Source organism: Pseudopipra pipra, chromosome 4 (genome assembly GCF_036250125.1).
Source record: "Pseudopipra pipra isolate bDixPip1 chromosome 4, bDixPip1.hap1, whole genome shotgun sequence".
Lineage (NCBI taxonomy): Eukaryota > Metazoa > Chordata > Aves > Passeriformes > Pipridae > Pseudopipra > Pseudopipra pipra.
Window position 1 is genome coordinate 51964473 of NC_087552.1, and position 17555 is coordinate 51982027.

The window sequence follows — 17555 nt, forward strand, 5'->3', positions numbered from 1 at the left end:
ATAGAAGTACCCTATTTCCCATTCTATGTGTCATTCATACCCAAAACAGAGACTTTAAGGCAAAATGTTTACTTATAAGAAGATGACCAGGAAAGGTCCCATACAGGAACTTACTGCTTAGCTTTCTTTTTATGATTCCCTCCTGTGGGATCAACCCTGCAGACTATGCTTCTTAGGTTCATATGCTAGATCTCATTCTGCAGATTTTCATGTGAACTTCCCTTATTACTTTGTTTACTTTTACCAATGCTGCTGTGGTTTCCTGAGTAAGCTGTAGCTGGGTAATTGGGAAAAACCTCATATTTTCTAATGTATTGAAGTTTTTGCTCCAGTATGTTGATTAAAACTGGAGAATAGTTTTGAACTTGTTTTCCAAGTAAAGTGTACATTAACAAAAATATAATAGTTATTTTTAATTACATGTTCTTGTTGCTGTAGACTAGCCTCTCCCACACTTTTAATGACTGTCAAATATCATTGAAAGCTTAAAAGATCTTCACTGTAATGTTGTGGGCTTTGTTTAGAATGCTTAACATCTCTCAGGAGCTTCTGAAATGTGGTATTTTTATTTTGTGTTTTCCTTTGGTTTTAATTCTTAAATGATCCCTCTTTTCAGATTTCAAATTATAATCTATTTCCTGATGCATTGCTGAACGCCCCGTGAGCCATGTCAGAAGTACTTCCAGGTCAGATGCCCTTTAAAAGATTCTGCTATGCAAATATGTGAAACTTTCCTCTTATTTTTCTTCTTCTTTCCAGGCCCATATTTCACTTTCATTTCTCACTTATACACAAAAAAGAGCAAGCACTTTCTTTTCTTCCTAACAGTGCCTTTTTGAATAAATTCTCTATTCAGCTTTTAAAAAACTTCCTGTAGACAATACAATGCAAAAAAGTCATTAAACGGTAAACACAACAAAATTGAAAAACATCAGTAAAAGCTATTGAGGTAATGGCATTATTTGTATTATTATGATGCTTAGAAAATTGGCACTAGTCTATGTTAAACACATCATAATGGTAAAAATATATTAATCTATATCTCTAGGTAAGTTTCTAAATATTAGAAGTATGCAGTTGAGACTGCGATTTCTTCTAAAACGTTAGCAAGTTAAAACTCTTAATGAATTGCTATGACAGATCTTCTACCTAACTGCTGTCTTGAAGCACCAACAATTTAATAATGTTATTATTCCCAGTAATGACAATGTCCTAATTACTGTTAGTTTTTCGGCAGAGTCTGACATTTTGTAGTATAATACCTTACTTTTACTCACTCAGAACTTACAGATGTTTACCCACTTCAGTTGAGATATATGTATCAACACAGTGATTCCTGGCCTGGTTGTCTATTTGTGTTTTCTTTTCAGCAGAAGGCAGAGGAGTTGAAAATGTGGTGCCCTGTGCCAGTAGCATTATCCTTGCTGGTGGCCAGGCAGCACAAAGAGCTGCCTGAGGGGGGTGTGTGGAGTCTGCCTGTGGCAGTCCTGGGTGCAGGAGCCCTGGCACACGGTGTTGGCTAGCTGGTGAGAGGCACAGCACCAGACTGAGTTAGGTACCCTGAGCAAAGGAGGCAGGGTCAGGGGGAGAGACAAAATAAAAGATTTGGGAAGTCAGTGATTAGAATTTCAGGCTTGAAATGGCAGGTATGTGAAGAATTTGCATTTTCTTGACGTTTTTAATTAGAAAGTTGGGATGTGCTTCCTCTGGGAAAAGTGATGTGTTTTGAGCATCATTATGTCCTGTATAGAGGAGGAGGGACAGGATATTGCTCTTCTTCCTTACACTGTTCTACTATGCAGTCTAGGTTTTCTTCAGTGCACTTAAGTGTTTTCTTGCACTCCAACGTTTTCCAGCACTTTAGTTAGTCCTAGTCTGGTAGCAACTTCTACCCTTGAGATGCAAGACCTGCCCTTTCCCATCTGTATTTCTTGTTCTCTTTTTGCCTCTTTTTCTCTTTCCCTCCCTCTTTTTCTCACCTCTGTGTCTCCTTCCACGAGCAGAGGGAAGCTGGCTGTGTGCATTCCAGAGGCTGGCTGGCAGTGCAGGGTGACAGCCAGCGAACAGGCTCTTGGCCCTTGAGAGAACAGCCTGTTCCACTCTGTGCACGCCTTGTGCTGCTGTTTGCATGTTCTTTGATCGTCTGATCATGATGATTTGATCAATGGATTACTTGAAATGGGGTCAGGAGAGGAGATAGTGTCTAGTAAGAGATTGATTTTGGCATTTTTCTGTTTATGGTCATACACCAACCCAACTTAACACCCAACTCACAAACACTGTATGGGTTGCAAAGACTCCTTAAGTCTTTGTCTCAGTCATTGGTCAATGTGCCAATGTTCATTTTAAGTCAATGGAGTACCTTTATCAAGCAGATTAATAAAACATAATACATTTTATTGCAATGTTTCTAGGGGCTTATTCTTAACACTATTTTTGATCAGTAAAATGATAACAGCAGGGGACTGTCTAAAGATAAGCTGGCAGGCAAATACTTAAGCTTTATCTAGGAAGATTATTTTTTAAGAAATTTGTTTAGTCATAAAAATAGTGTCAAACATTGCATGAAGTAGCTCACTTGTAACAATGGAGAAGAATAAAATTCAGTCTTGTTCCATATTGTGGCAGCTGTATTTATTGGTGGAAAATGTAAATGCTTGTTTTGATTTGCTGAAGCATAAAGTAAAATATAATCTAGTGAAATCCCGAGATACTGTGCAATTCCATAAGTTCTAAAGGTTAAGTGGTTGGTGGAAATCATCCCGTCCTATTACTTTATTCTTTTATGTGACTTTCACATTGTCAGACTTTTAGCTGATTCAGAAAAAATCCAAAGGAGCCAGTCTGTATACAGAGGTCATTTCATCTAAAACATGTTCTTTGGTTCTGTATGATCAGACGTGACCTTGCTTGCATTAGACCTGGTTGGTTTTAGGTAAGATCCAGAGAGTTATGTGTAAATGATGTGTTTGTCTGAGAAGTTGTTCGTTTGTCATTTATAAAGTTCCTTTGAATTTTGTGATAGTTGTATTTCTAAGTCTCTTGCGTCTAAAGTTGAAATTGTCCATAGGATGTTCTTAAACTGTTACCTAAGCTGATGGCTTTTGCACAGTGTGCTTGGGGTGATCTGATTTCTGAAGAATTTGCTATTGGTTTAGACTGACTGACCAGGGCTTGAGAAATGGACAAACATGAAAATTTGTAAAATTTAATTTAAATTCTGTTTTTAACAAGTTTTAGAAGTTGTTCTAGTTGGGTGATTCAGGGAACAAAGGGTTTTATTAATTGATCTGCTTGGTTTTAAATGAACCAGAGTGATGTTTGAAAGCACATCAAAAAAGAGGGAATGCTAGCAACTATGCCTGCGTTTAGGTAATGTTGTGAAGTCCTCCTTTTCACTCTGTTTATGTATATGTTCTTTTAAAACCCATATATTTAGTCTCTTGTAAATCTGTACAGCAGTTGGTTCTGTTATGTATCAAATATACAAAGATGCAGCACAACTCGGCTGGAATGATCTGACTAGTTCAAATTACAGCTTTTCCTTCCTGGATAAGCCCCAGATATGTTTTTATGTGCAACATAAGCAGTCAGTGATATCTGAGAATTAGGAACAACAGAAAGAGTGTTTCATGTTGTGACAGATAGGAGTGATTTATTAATTGGCCTCTAATTTGGTTGCCAGAAATCAAACAACAGTGATTGCTACAGTATTTAAATTGAGATGTTCAGGGAGTACTCGTGCAGATTAGTGGAAGCCAGAAATAGACAGTACAAGAGCAAATTATAATTTAAAAAAATGTATGTATTTTGATCATTTTTAATAGTCTAAAAATCTGTTCCCTGAATAAACTTAGTGTTTTTTCATAATGTGATCTATGCCCCTATCTATCAAAAATCAGAAACTTGTCTACAAGTAGACAAAAGAATGGTATTATTTAATGGTGGAGTTCATGTACTCTGCCCTAGGATGAATGCTTTATCCTTAAGCTTGAACTTCATGAGCTGTAGAAATGGTGAGCCATCTCTGGAGCAGCTCTTTTTTTTAAAGTTGATCAAATTGCAGAAGGATATTTTGCCCCCCTCCCCCCTTGATCTAGAAATCAAATACACCTTTGTGAAATAATCTTCTACTCATATTCCCTGACCCTTTACTTCCTTCCTCCTCAAAAAGAAAAAAAAAAAAAAAAGGCAGGGGAGGTAGGGGAGAGAAAGACAGACAAATAGCAGAGAAAATGCAGGCTTTAAGAGTCAACAACTGACCAGCCAGTCAAGCTTAACCGTAACAGTACTACTCTAAGATGAAAAAGGAGCAGCATCTGTCTTCAGTCTGCTTAAAATGTCTCAAATTTTCTGCTTCCTAATGATGAGCACTTGAGTTCTTTCTCTCCTCATCAGAGGTAGAGGTGAAATACTAAAATGAAATTATGGTAAGGATGATATCTGGAGTTCTAGGCATTTGCCTGGAAGGCAAAGGGCACCTCTGCTGTCCCAGAGCCTGCCTGCAACAGAATCAGACATGTAAAATCTGCCCTAAAACTGTCTTGTATAGGGTCAAGCTTTCTGCTTTCTCTCAGCTTCGTGGTCCCGATGATCTCTCTGTAATTTTTTCTGCCTCTGTTTTTCCTTATTAAATAAGCTAAGCTTTTGTCTGTTCTCTTACCCACTTAGGTCGTGGTAATTTTCTTCCTGTAAAACAGTTACGTAAAGTGCTACATCCCTTTACCAGAAGCCCTAGCAAAATAGTGTATATAATGAATGTGTTTCATGGCTGTTTCTTTTGCTTTTCCAGTCGATTCTGGTGTGGACACGTTGGCAGTGTTTATGGCAAGCGGCAGCACGACGGACGTTGTGAACCGCAACAGCCCCGCCACCCCGCCGAACACCCTTAACCTGCGCTCCTCTCACAACGAACTCCTGAATGCAGAGATTAGGCACACAGAGACCAAGAACAGCACTCCTCCGAAATGCAGGAAAAAATATGCACTGACTAACATTCAGACAGCCATGGGTCTTTCCGATCCAGCAGCTCAGCCCCTTCTGGGGAACAGCTCTGCCAATATAAAGCTGGTGAAGAATGGAGAAAACCAGCTCAGGAAAGCTGCAGAGCAGGGACAGCAGGATCCCAACAAAAACCTCAGTACCACTGCAGGCGTAAGTGTAACTTCTGAGAAGTTTGAAGGCAAAGAGCCGATCCCACAGGATTCCTCTGGCTGTGAAATATTACCTTTGCAGCCAAGGAGGACCAAGAGCTTCCTGAATTACTATGCGGATCTAGAGACATCAGCTAGAGAGCTTGAGCAGGGTTTTGTTGCGATGGAGGATAAGTCTGCACAAAGCAACAGCCAGGCTTCTACTGTTATTGTCAATGGGGAAGTCCTGCCCCGGAAACAAAACAAGCTGCCAAGCCCAGAGGATGGCCAGGTTGCCACAGTGTCATCAAGCCCTGAGACTAAGAAGGATCACCCAAAAACTGGGGCCAAAACAGATTGTGCCCTCCATAGGATTCAAAACCTGGCCCCAAGTGATGAGGACTCCAGCTGGACTACCTTGTCCCAGGACAGTGCCTCACCAAGTTCACCTGATGAAACAGGTATGCAAACAAAGGCTCCTCACAGCCACTGTTTTAAAAACACATTGCTTAACTTTTCTCAGCTGGGAGAGAGATGGCTTAGCAATATCAGTGGGGAAGTGATTGCATCAAAATACCAGTGCTGGCCTTGCATGCACCTCCTTGTCTGCTTGAGAATGCTTGGCAGCCTCCTGCTCGATTGGAGAGGCTTTAAGAAAGGCCCCAGCGAGTGCTATAGACAGGATCCTAAAAATATGCTAATTGCACCTCTTACTAGTTTATAAATAATTGCTTTTCACTGAGCAATGGGTACGTGTTGTGAGAGGTACATGGTTGTCTGAAGATGCTAAAGTGCCTAAACATAGCAAACAAACTTCTCTGAGCAGTGATTTTTAGGTTGAGCAAAGATTTTTACTTTTCTAATGCACAACTTTGTGAGTGTGCCCACTCCACCCCAGTCATTTGCTGATGCTTTTTTTAAAAAAAAAAAAGTCCTTCCACACCTTGAGGCATTTAATTTCTGTGTTTTGTTTTCCATTTGCAGCAGTTCCATACAGTAACTCAAAAGGTGAAGCCGTGGCATTTCATAATTTTGATACCTGGGCTTATTTAATCAGTAATGATGACTGCCTTGGCTCTGTTGTGCTTTGCAATACATCTTTACAACATACTTTTAAAACTTAGAGATCTCATTTACTCTAGTTAATGGACTTTGTCACATTTTTTCATATTTTGGCCAGTATATAAAGGTACAACTTTGTCAGAATGAGGAGAGGCAATCCAATTCTTAAGGGTACCATGGTCTAGAGAAGTTCATCATATATGGTTTGTATTTTAAATGATTTCAGAGATTATATGCTGTTTGAAGGCCACTATGGTCCAGATTCACAGGTGCATTACATGTCAGTCATGCATGATTAAGACAATAGGGATTTTTATTTTAACGTGTAGCATTTCTTAAAAATCAAACCCGGAAATCCCCACTATGTGACATATTATGGATCTTCTGATCTTCTTTTTGATATGTAACAGACCTTTCCTATTAAGAGAGAAAATTTTTATGAAATTGTGCAAAATTAAAAAGTTTTCAGTTTACTAAGGTTGCTGTTTGAGTTAGTATTATTTCTTGGGATACTTGATGTAGTATGTGTGACATCACTAATAGCATTTTCTGGAGAAACTGTCAGTAAGAGGTATTTAGATATCTTTAACTCTGAGCTTGTTAGCACCTTCTGTCTTTGTACTTTCCTCTGGTTTGACAATGAGAAACTACGGGTAGGAAAATTATTTTCACTAAAAACTAAATTAGAATAATTCCAAAATAATCTAATTAAGGGTATGTCCTAAGATGCTAAGAGCTAGCAGTTTCTTTTTTTAAATAATGTGTTTAAAATTTTCTTCCCACATCTATATTGCCACTATATGGTGTAGGAGCTCATTCAGCGCTCAGGAAGGGGAATTTTTTGAGCTGTTTTGAAATGTTGGCATGTTTACTTAGTCAAGTAACGAAGTGTTACCTGAGATGTGTTCTGTTTGCAGTATGGAAATAAAGGGGAACTTTCCCCTGATGAGTATGGGGGATTTCCTTGTCTTGAAAAAAAAAATTAAAAAATGTCAATTAACAAAGTTTTCAGAGCTCACCACTCTTCTAAAGCAGAAATAATGAAAGGGCTTCATTCACCATATTAGCAACAAATGTATTATAAGCAGACGGTTACAGAAAAGCAGATGTCCAGATATCTGAGTTCCGTTTCTATGAAAAAAGCAGAGTTGAAAATAAACAGCAAGCCCTAGAAAACCTCAAAATTGCCTTTGAAAATCAAACTGGTAGAGGTGTTTCTTTCTCATCTCCATGGTCGCTATCAGAGAGCACTGAGTATGACACAGGACCTGCCGTAGTGGATTGGATCATGGACTCTTGGACTCTTAAAACATCCAGCTGTTGCAACTTGCAATTTACAGACATCTGTGCCTTGGGCTTATTTGCTATCTTCAAATTACCTCCACACTGATAAAATTGTTTCAGTAAGTGTTTATAGTTTCTTTCCAAAATAGACTATCAATTGATACAACAGAAGAGAGCTAAGAAATCAAACGGGGAGCTGCTGTGGATGCCAGGATGGCTTTTGGACATGATAGAACAGGCTGGTTTCTCAGGCGAGACACTGTATTATTATATTAATTATTGACTTGGACCAACTCAAGTAGGGGGGGGGAGGAGGGAAGGAACAGGTCGAATTTCACAAAGGTGAGGTAGTACCTTATCCCATACCATACCCCAGCCCCTTGGAGCCTCCTTGGGCAGCCCTGGAGCAGCTGTCAGCCACTGGACACCAAGAGCACTGCCCCACACCACACCCTGGAGCCCCTAACCCAGCCCCAGAATGGCTGGCACACTAGAAGCACTGCCCCTCACCCCATCCCAGAGCCTCCAGAGTGGCCAGTGGACCAGAAGTCCCACGTGGAGGGGTGGCCACAGGGGAGCCAGAGCAAATAAAACCAAAGACGTGGTCTCCATGTGTTCAGACCCTACCATCTGGTCACATGGAAGCTGGAATTGCATGAGGCTCTGGGTGGTAGCTATAAATCTCTCCTTTTCTCTCTCTTTCTTTACTTCTTCTTCTGCTAGTCTCCTTTCTTGATATTTTGGGAAACATAGAGCTGGATGGGTTGGATTTTGCTAAGTTCTTTGGGTTAGCATGTGCTAAGTCAATGCTTTGTGGAATGCTTTATTTTGGTTAATGTTGCCCTTTAAACTTATGCCAGTAAAAGTGCAGTTTTTGACCTCCTGAGAAAATGTGTGTAGTGTCTTCTCCCTTGCATTCTCTCTCAAGGCATTAAAAGCACTGAAGGCCCTTTTGAAATATCCAAAGGGTGGATATTTTTGGTGCCTTGTATATTTTTTAAAGTAAAACCCCTTCTTTGAGCTTGTACTTGGAACTGGCAGTCTTACACCCTCCCTCCTCACTTCAGAGCTGTGGAAGACTGTGCAGGGGCAGCAGCCTCCTCTGGCTCCCCAGCCCCTCAGCCTTTGGCTTACAGAATGCCTTGCTTCTCCCTGGTTGAAATCAGAGGGAGTTCAAAACCAGAATTGTTCTCTTTTTCAGGGGTGCTGCTGCTGTATGCAACTGCTGTATACCAAATGCCTGTCTGCTGCTACTCTTTGAGCAAATCCAGCAGGGCAGCTTTATAGCTGGTTATGAATAAATAAGTTCAATCTAGTGCAGAAATGACAGCCATGAGACTGGCCCTTGGGGATCAGGAGTGTTGTTCTTGTAAATAGAGCCCGGTATTCTGAAATAACAGTACATCTGGGTAGAATGGCCCTCTAATACAATAAAAATTACAGCAAATCATGAAGTAGTCGGAAAGATTTATACCAATGGTCAATTCTGCCTCTGATTTTAACCAGTGTCTTTGATGAAATTAAAATGGATGTCCTCTTAAAAGCACTCTTCTTTGCAGTATGTATCTGATATAGACAACAAGTATGTTATTTGCTACAGAACAAGTTTTCCATGTTCCTGAGTGGGGAAAAAGATTTATGGTAGCAGAAATACATTCAATTACACTGTGGATTAACACAAGTCCTGTAATACTAGAGAAAACACATCACCTATACAGTTTTGGGGTTCTAGGTAAACTCCCAATTTTCAGACTTTTGCGAATAAGAGGCTCTAGTTCACACTTGCTCTGCATCCTAAAGGCCTGGCAACTTTTAATATTGAGCTGGTATTTCTTTTAATCTTTCATATTACTGATAACCACATCTGAAGAACAATGCATGTTTTATAGTCTCAGACTTCACCATTTGCTGACTGCTAGGAAGGGTGACTATTGCTGTATATCCCCAGTGTTTATGTAGGTAACATTCTGTATGTGGAGTAACTAACTGTCTCTTACTTAGCTACCTCTATGAGAGGATTTTAGGGAAGAAAATGTAAGCCAGTTAAAAAGAAATAAAACCTAAAAGGCAGCATGGTTACCTGGTGATCACAGTATCAGGGTCCGCTCTTAGAAGCCCATAAAATAAATTGAACTTGATAGCAAATTGACCTTGAAAGGTGATTCTCTTGAGTACACTCTGCCAGTATCGGTTACACAGGGAAGCTGCTCGCTGTGTTTGGGCAGTCAGGTTGGGTTTACTCTGTGATTCTCAGTGGAGCCACCTAAATCCATATCTTGGATGCTTGGATAAGTGCTCTGAATTCAAATCCAAAAATTCCACAATAAGGAGTGATGGTCAGCCACTATCCCTTTTGAATTGGGATAGTTAATAAAAATAAGTATTTAAAAGTGAATTAATATGCTTAAATTCAGAAATGGAAGGATAGATGTTTTAAACACTGGTGATTAGCATCCTCTCCCAAACTCTGTTTGTAATTACCAGAATTTGGGACTATGGAAGAGGCTTTCCAGGATGTGTTGTATGGTCATGGTTGCAGTTTCATACTTAACTGTCTAACAAAGATAAAGAACAATTCCTCAGTTCATCAGAGCCATTAATTTTCCTCCCTAGAGAGGGCTTGAATCAACTGCCCTCCTGATGTCCCTTGAGGTGCCTGATGGTGACCAAGACAGACAACAGATAGGAGGCAAGAACTAGGACTTGAATTCTGAAGAAGCAACCGCAGGCTGAGGAGGATGTACATTAAGTAACACTCACAGATGAATTAACCAGCTGGACAGAGTCTGAAGCATCTGCCCTGCAGTGCAGAAACTAAATCTGTTTGTCTTCTGTGTCTGCCTTTGTTTTAAAAATAACTTTATGTTTAACCTCTGCTGTATTGTGCCTAAAGGGTCTAGGATGGTTTGTCATATTCTTTGTAAACAGAGGTCTCTCCTAGCGTGATATCTCTCCCAGGGTGCTCCGGGACTGGGGGAGATAGAGTTCGAAGACAGTTGCCTTATGGTGGCTTTGCTTTGGCTACTAAAGCATTTCTGTGGCTAGCTGAGTGCTTTGGCTACAAATAGTGTCAAATGTGGCCCTGTCCTGACTGACATAGCTTCATTGATTTTGACCTTATTCCAGCTGAGCTTCTGGCCACTTGATGGGAGTCTAACAAGCTGGGTTATTTTCCCTCAATACTTCATTTCGTGTTTAATGTTTGTCTTTTCAGGGACACTTTCTGTGGTAGATGAATAAAGCACATAATTCCTAATCCAGAAAAAATCTTAGCGCTGCTTTATATAAATGCAGTACTACAATTTTGAACTTTGCTAAACATTAATATTTTCTACTCAGTAAAATGTGTAGTTGTGGGGTAAACAAATGCATGCAGGGCCTTCTCCCAGAACATGTGGAATACTGACAGGGGAAAGTGAAAGGCAGCAATGGGGAATAGAGGTGGTGGCAAGACTGCACGGGGAAGTGAATGCCAGCACCATACTACTGCCTAAGTGGAAATTGTAGAGTAGTTCACAAGATGTTCAGAGCACTGCAAGTTTCCTCTTAACACCATAATGTAGTTTACATTGATGTGTAATGTTAAGAAATATAAGAGCATGCTTTTTGTGTGCTGTAGCAAAGTGGAAAACTCTTCTGAGCATCTGTAGGGCAAACTCAAGTTTCAGAAGTGGTGAATAGCTTAATCATGTCAGGTACTTAACTTGACAAACTATTTTTGGAAACTTTTCAAGCTTTTGTAGTTTAGGGATGGACGTGTAATTTTGGATCCTGCATGTCCTCTCTGAGGTTGAATGCACCTTGCTGAAAAAGCTCTTCTGTGCCTAGGATTGTCAGACACAGGATGAAGCAAAGAGGAAGAGAAAACAAATCATAGAAAAAAAACCCAGAGAAAGTAATGGGAAAAAGTCAAGATCCTCATTTCAGAAGGATGGCAAGACAGGAAGTTGCACAGAAGAAAAGATACCATAAGCTGATATCAGACTAACCACCTCTTCTAAAAAAAAAAAAGCTCCCATTTCATAAAGCTGTTCAAGTAATAACAAATTATGACCAAAATCGATCCAGTAAACCTCTGCCTCAGCACTTCTGAATGCTGCATAGAAGTCAGGCCAAACTTCAATCCACCTGATTGATGCTTTGAAATGGATATAGAAATCTCTGTGGAAGGGAAGGAAAAAACACTGTTACCTTTGAGGTGACTCTTTATGTGCAGGCCCCTGTTCGTTAAGGCAAGCTGAGAATGAGGGTATATTTTTCCAGGTTGGTTCTGTGTGCTCCAAAGCTCTTTGCAGCCTGTTTGGGTGCTGGTTTGTCATCTTCTGGGCTTCTGTATCTCAGCTGCAAGAGGTGTGGTAGAGGAACAGCATTGCCACTCAGCAGAATCAGTCTCTAGTCTTAACAGTGGCTCCCAAGTTTTTGGAGGATCTTGCAGCAATTCATCTAGGTGTATAAGCTGGGGATGGCTGGTAAAGTTCGAGCAGTTTCCTGCACAGAAGTGATTCCTGCCTCTTTGCACTCTGCAGAGTGGAAACACAAAGCTTGGGCCGTGTAGTTGTTCCTGTGAGCACCTGCAATGATACCAGCTCTGGGCCAAGCGGCAGTGGTGAGCTGGTCTCCCTGCTGTTCTCAGCCGAGGAGAAAGCTGTTGGGGGAACAAGGGAGTTGTGGGGATGGGAGGATGGGTTGGAAGATGGGAGTGTGACCTGGAGGGCTTGCTGAGAGGAGGGACTCATTGGAGGGGGAAGCAAAAGGAGAGTAACTGCAGCTGTGGAGGAACTCCTTGAGTTCCTGCCCTGGTATGTTTACATCTGTAGGTATTTCTTTTAATCTCCCTGAGTTAGTGTCTCCTTTAGACCGCAGTCTCTCAGTGAGTGCACTTGTTCCTCATGTGCTGAGTTCTCACACAAGTCAGCTTTAGCTGATTGAAATTGAAATCAGCTTTAATTAATGACATGGCTAAATTGGGGTTGTGGGTCCCTTGAGTCACAACTGTGCTGTTGCAAGCTATGGTATTGAATATACAGAAACCTATAGCATGTACGACCAAAACATGCAATAGATGATGCTGCAGTGGGCCTTGGGTTCATTGCTGCTGCATCAAGAGAAGGTGGGTACTTTCAGAGCAGTGCTGAGCATCTCCATGAGCCAGAAATGTATGATAGGACTTGGCATGCTGCAGAGACCTTGCTCTGAACTCAGTCCTTGCTTGAAAGAGGATGTATTGGCCTGTCTTAAGGAACATGAAGCCTTTTTGTAAGCAATCCTATGAAAGCACATACATTTGCTATTAAGACTAGATTGCTTCATTTTGAGATGTATGGAGCCCCTGGGTACTCAGCATTAGGTCATAAATGTCCAATATCTGGATGCCACAGAGCTGAAGGTAATGACATTAAGTGGGTTTCTTGCAGTGTCTGAGATCTGGATTGCTAAAGCTTAGTGGTGTGTGTCTTTCAGTTTGCACACTGGTTTTATCTGTGATACTTCAGTGATGAGAAATCCTTGGGGGGAGAGTGGGACTACAACCCCAAATCTGTAGCATATATTTTTAAAAAGCTCCCTGCTAATAGTGTCTCTGGGGCATTTAATCCATTTTTACATGGTGTTGTATTACAGGGATTGTTTTTAACTGTTATTTGTTATGTTAATTATTTTATATGTACATAATTTGATACACTGGACTAATTTATTACCTAGTATGATTTTCAAGCAAAACCCTTGAAGTAGTCTTTCTCAGAACTATTCATGAAACTGTTTCTTAATGAAACGATTTTGTCCTAAACAGTGACACAATTTAACTAAATGCATTTTTCCTATTATTTTGTTTTTAGTTGCTTTTGAATTGGGATTCTGCAGGGCTCAATTTATATCAAACACTGCATCAGTTACTAACTTAGAGATCATTGCAGGGCACTGAAAGACAGGACTGTCATAATACACAAATAAGAGCTTTAACTCTGTAGAGAGCATTTCTTGTTTGCACATAACTCTAAGGCTATGGCTTCTTTTATTTTTTGAAAGTGGATTTTGGGCACTTCTCTGAACCTGAGAAGTTTTTAGTGATGAACAAAGGAGCCCATCCCTCCTCCCCTACTCAAAATGAAAGGCAAAAAGCACAATTCAGATTGACCAAATTAATTTTTAAATTAGAATACATTCCCATTCAGACTTTAATTTAATTTTGCTTCTGCTCTGCAAGAAAGAGACAGTCGAGTTACCCTGGTCATTTTGGCTGACATGATTCTTGGCTTTGCTTAAATTATTGATTATAGCAAGGGGAGGGACGTTGCAATGAGAACAACTAATAGAAGCCTTTCACTAAATCAATTTCTACCATGCCTGCAATACACCTTCAGGGAGTCTGAGGTTCGCAGTCTTAAGAAGAATTTTGTCTTCAGAGAGTGGATCTTTGCTTTCCATTTTCCTAATCTTTTACTTTCCTTGTTTATAGAGGCAGTTGAGGAGAAAAAAACAACATAAATATATTTCCAGGGGTTGATTTGCAGGATGAGGGGCTATTCTGGTCTGAAGTTGAACTGATTAAATCTTGATGTGATTGATATCTAAAGGCTTGTGGGCTGAAAGTACTGTTTCAAAAGCATGTCTCTTGAGCAGAGTCAGTCAGAAAAATACATCAATCTCTTCTAAGCTGGAATCAATTCAGTAGAGAATTCACTGTATGCACACGCTGCTGTAATTCCTGTGTAGCCATCGCTCTCATTTCTTCCTGGCTTATTAGAGAATGCAGTCATTTATATGGTCAACATGTGGTGTTTCCTCTGTTATATCTATTGGCAGTTGAATGGGGGGGGCTTTTCTTTCCTCTCATCCAGAGTACCATTCCTGGATAGACTAATTAAGTAAGTGTCTGTTTAAAGATAGCAGTGTATTTTCCCATGTTTGAGTTGGAGATGCTGCACAGAAGGAGAATATGAAGCTGTTGGGACATGTATATAGCAAACTTAAAGGATGCTGGTAGCAGATCAATACATGTTGAACTATACAGGAGCATCTATTAACTGTAAGTAACACTTCTGTTTTACTTTTTCATAGCACTGGTTGACAATGTCATTTAGCTCTGGATGTTGAATGCAATTATTTTATCTGTTTAGTGGAAGATCAGCTGGTATCTGACAGCTTAGGTTGCAGTGTGCACAGTTGGTAGTTACTACTGTAAAGGTATCTTTATGAATGCTCATTATTTCAGTAGTAAATTAACAAAAGATGTTTTAGATTTGTGATCCATAGAGCTCACCAACATCATCAAAATTAATGTATGTTCAGTAATAGAAGATTGATGTTCTATATTTCTCTTGATTTCATGTCACAGGTGATTTTATATATCTCACTTGATTTCATGTCATAGGTGATTTTGTATATTTCTCTTGATGTCATAGGTGAAGTCTCTCTTCCATAACTATGAACCAGATTTCTGTACTTTAAATATACTTAGTGTACTTCTTTATGGGAAACTCCTCTTTCATGAGATTATCTAATCCCACAGTTAATTGGGAGTAGGGTGACATGGAAACTGCGAGGTGCTTGGTTTCTGGCTGGTGTTAAATAACAACACCCCATTCTGTGTTCCTCCCAGTGGCTTCTGTCCACATCCACTTTGTTTTTAGTTTCAAGGAGCTGGTCCAGAAGGTAGTGGTGCATGCTCTAGTGTCCTCAACACTTCCCAGAGGAAACTGCCTTTTTTGAGTGGATAGGTGTCTCTGACTTGAGAGAGACTGTTGTTAATCTGAGACAAGCTTCAGCAGTCCCACATAAAACCAGTTGAGTAGAGACTCTTAGTTATGATTTTCCAGGAATGATGCAGAGGGGTGGATTGTCTCTCTGCATGAAGTAGGTAGAGATGCTATCTATATGTTCAACCAAATTTTGCTACCATCAGTCCAGTAACTATTTGACAGTATTTAAAAAAAAAGGGGGGAGACAGACAAAATCTAATGATTTAAAAGTTTCATTACCCTACAGACCACACTTAAATACTCTAGTAATAATAATTATTGGTTGTACTTTAGGTATTCAGATGTACAACAGAAGCTTTATAGTGAGTAGGGGGAATATATCTAGCATTTTCACAGTAGATCTCACTTGTTTTAATCTGCAGACCATCCCTGCAGACAGGGCAGATGGACGGATGGAGCACTGGAAGTAGAAGGGAGGCAAGGGAGTTTTCAGATGTTGCTTCTTTATTATTAACACATTTAATTTTACATACTCATTTTAATTGCACAGGAATGTTTATAGATATCATGCATTATATTATAAAAGCTACAGTAGAGATGAGTAATTGCTTCAGTTTACGCCAATAAACCAATTAAAAATGAAAACAGTGTTATAAATTTTCCTTGAAACAAATACCACCTCCCCCAAATGGGTGTCTAACAAGAATATATATTAAAAAGCAAGAGTAAATTTTAGGTCACTGTTCATCGTTTAGGGTTAAGCTTTCATTCTAACTTTATTTTTTCAGCTTTTTTTTTTTTTTTTTAAATTGAGAGGGAGACACTGGAGATTCCATGGATTGTAATGAGAGGTTTTTTGGGTGGTTTGTGTGTTTAGTTTTTTTAATGGACAAGCTGCAATTTTCTTATGATTCCAGGAGTTGGGATTTTAAAAAGTACCAGATATCACAACACATGAAATTGTAAAAATTTCTGTCAAAAATACTGAAAAAAAGTGTAAATTGACAACAGTAGTATTTGATTTCTTTCATGTTTTAAAAGTAAATTTTTGAAAGGAATGAGCCTTGCAGCTTGAATTCTGCAATGATGAACAGATCAACTATCTCATGTGGTAATATGCTAAAGATCTTTTGGTGGGATGTGCTTTGGGATTTTATGATTTGCTAATGGATAAGGTGGTGGTCAAAGTTTAGAAGAGAGAGAAAACTCTTTGTTTTCTCCTGGTAGCATTACTGCAAAAGGGTCAGTGTAAAGGCCACCAGATCAGGTTATTTTGACTTGGTTACTTTTCTTTTGGATTATCATTTTACAGATGCTGTGTCAAGATTGTGTGTTTTGCTGGCCACAGTCTTTTTTTCTGGCCTGAATCTGTTTTCAGAAGGTGACAGGATTAACTGAGAATTTGTTACCAGTGCATAAACTGAATTTCTGAGTAGCATTTCACGTACAGGATGTTGCTGTCATCTCTGCTATTTCCGAAATTTTCTGCAAATAATATAAGGAGAGCAAGACTGTAAACATTTACTGATATAAGAGGTTTTTTGAACTATAGTAATTGTCATGTGTAAAAGCTTGTAGTCTAAGCGGTTAATTACCTCTCCACAGCAGTTGTCTCTGCAGTAATCACCAGATGAGATCTGCTGTTAGTTACTACTCTTTGCAGTAGTTTATGTTCCCCTTTCCTTATTCATAAGGATATTTAAGACCAGTTGTATTTGTCTATAAATAAATTTGTATCTGTTAAATGGCTCTGTACAATTTGGTTTAAAAGTAGTAAACTCTTCCTTTTGGATACATGTTACTGTAAAATTGAAGGTGACAAATGTGTAGAGATAATAATATTCAGTCCCATAACTCCTGCATTGCTGTTGTCATATGAGGTTTTTCTGTATCTCAGGGTAGGAAACTGTGTACCTTTCTATTTATGAGAACACATATATTGTGTATTTTCCTTCTAGGAATATATATATATATATATATATATATATATAAATCCCTTAGAGGAAGCTTGGATATTTTGGTTTGAGAGTTCTTATATCAGATGTGGCTTTTTAATCTGACCCAGTATAAATGCTGTGGTAGCTTTTATCAAAGTCTTTCAATAATGTTGTTAATCCCACTTTTCACTGACATACTAACTGGACACCTGAGCTTTTACAAGAGTTACAGAGGTTACAGTTCTGTATTGTACATCACCAAATGGCCCTTTCCAGCAGACTTTAGGCTCTTGTAGTTCTTTATGGATCGGCCCTTGTAGTGGTCAGTAGCAGAAGCTTACATGTTCACTAAAACAAAAAGCATGGCTAGCATAAAGTGGTCCTCCCCCTGTTGTATCTTTTTCACTTTCAGCAATTGGTAGTTTTAGGACTTTCAGACTTGG

General features: G+C 39.4%; 1 protein-coding gene across 14 annotated transcripts in view; it reads left to right on the top strand.

Moving 5' to 3' along the window:
- APBB2 (amyloid beta precursor protein binding family B member 2) overlaps nucleotides 1-17555 on the top strand; it is a 180751-nt gene that overhangs the window by 81801 nt on the left and 81395 nt on the right. For 7 of the 14 annotated variants that reach the window (XM_064652955.1, XM_064652958.1, XM_064652961.1 and 4 more), the window contains exons 2-3: nucleotides 617-686; nucleotides 4793-5593. In XM_064652955.1, coding sequence (XP_064509025.1) covers nucleotides 668-686; nucleotides 4793-5593 — 820 coding nt within the window. In that variant the 5' untranslated portion in view covers nucleotides 617-667. The remainder of the gene's footprint in view (nucleotides 1-616; nucleotides 687-4792; nucleotides 5594-17555) is intronic. The other 7 variants (XM_064652950.1, XM_064652949.1, XM_064652952.1 and 4 more) reach the window with 1 other exon arrangement.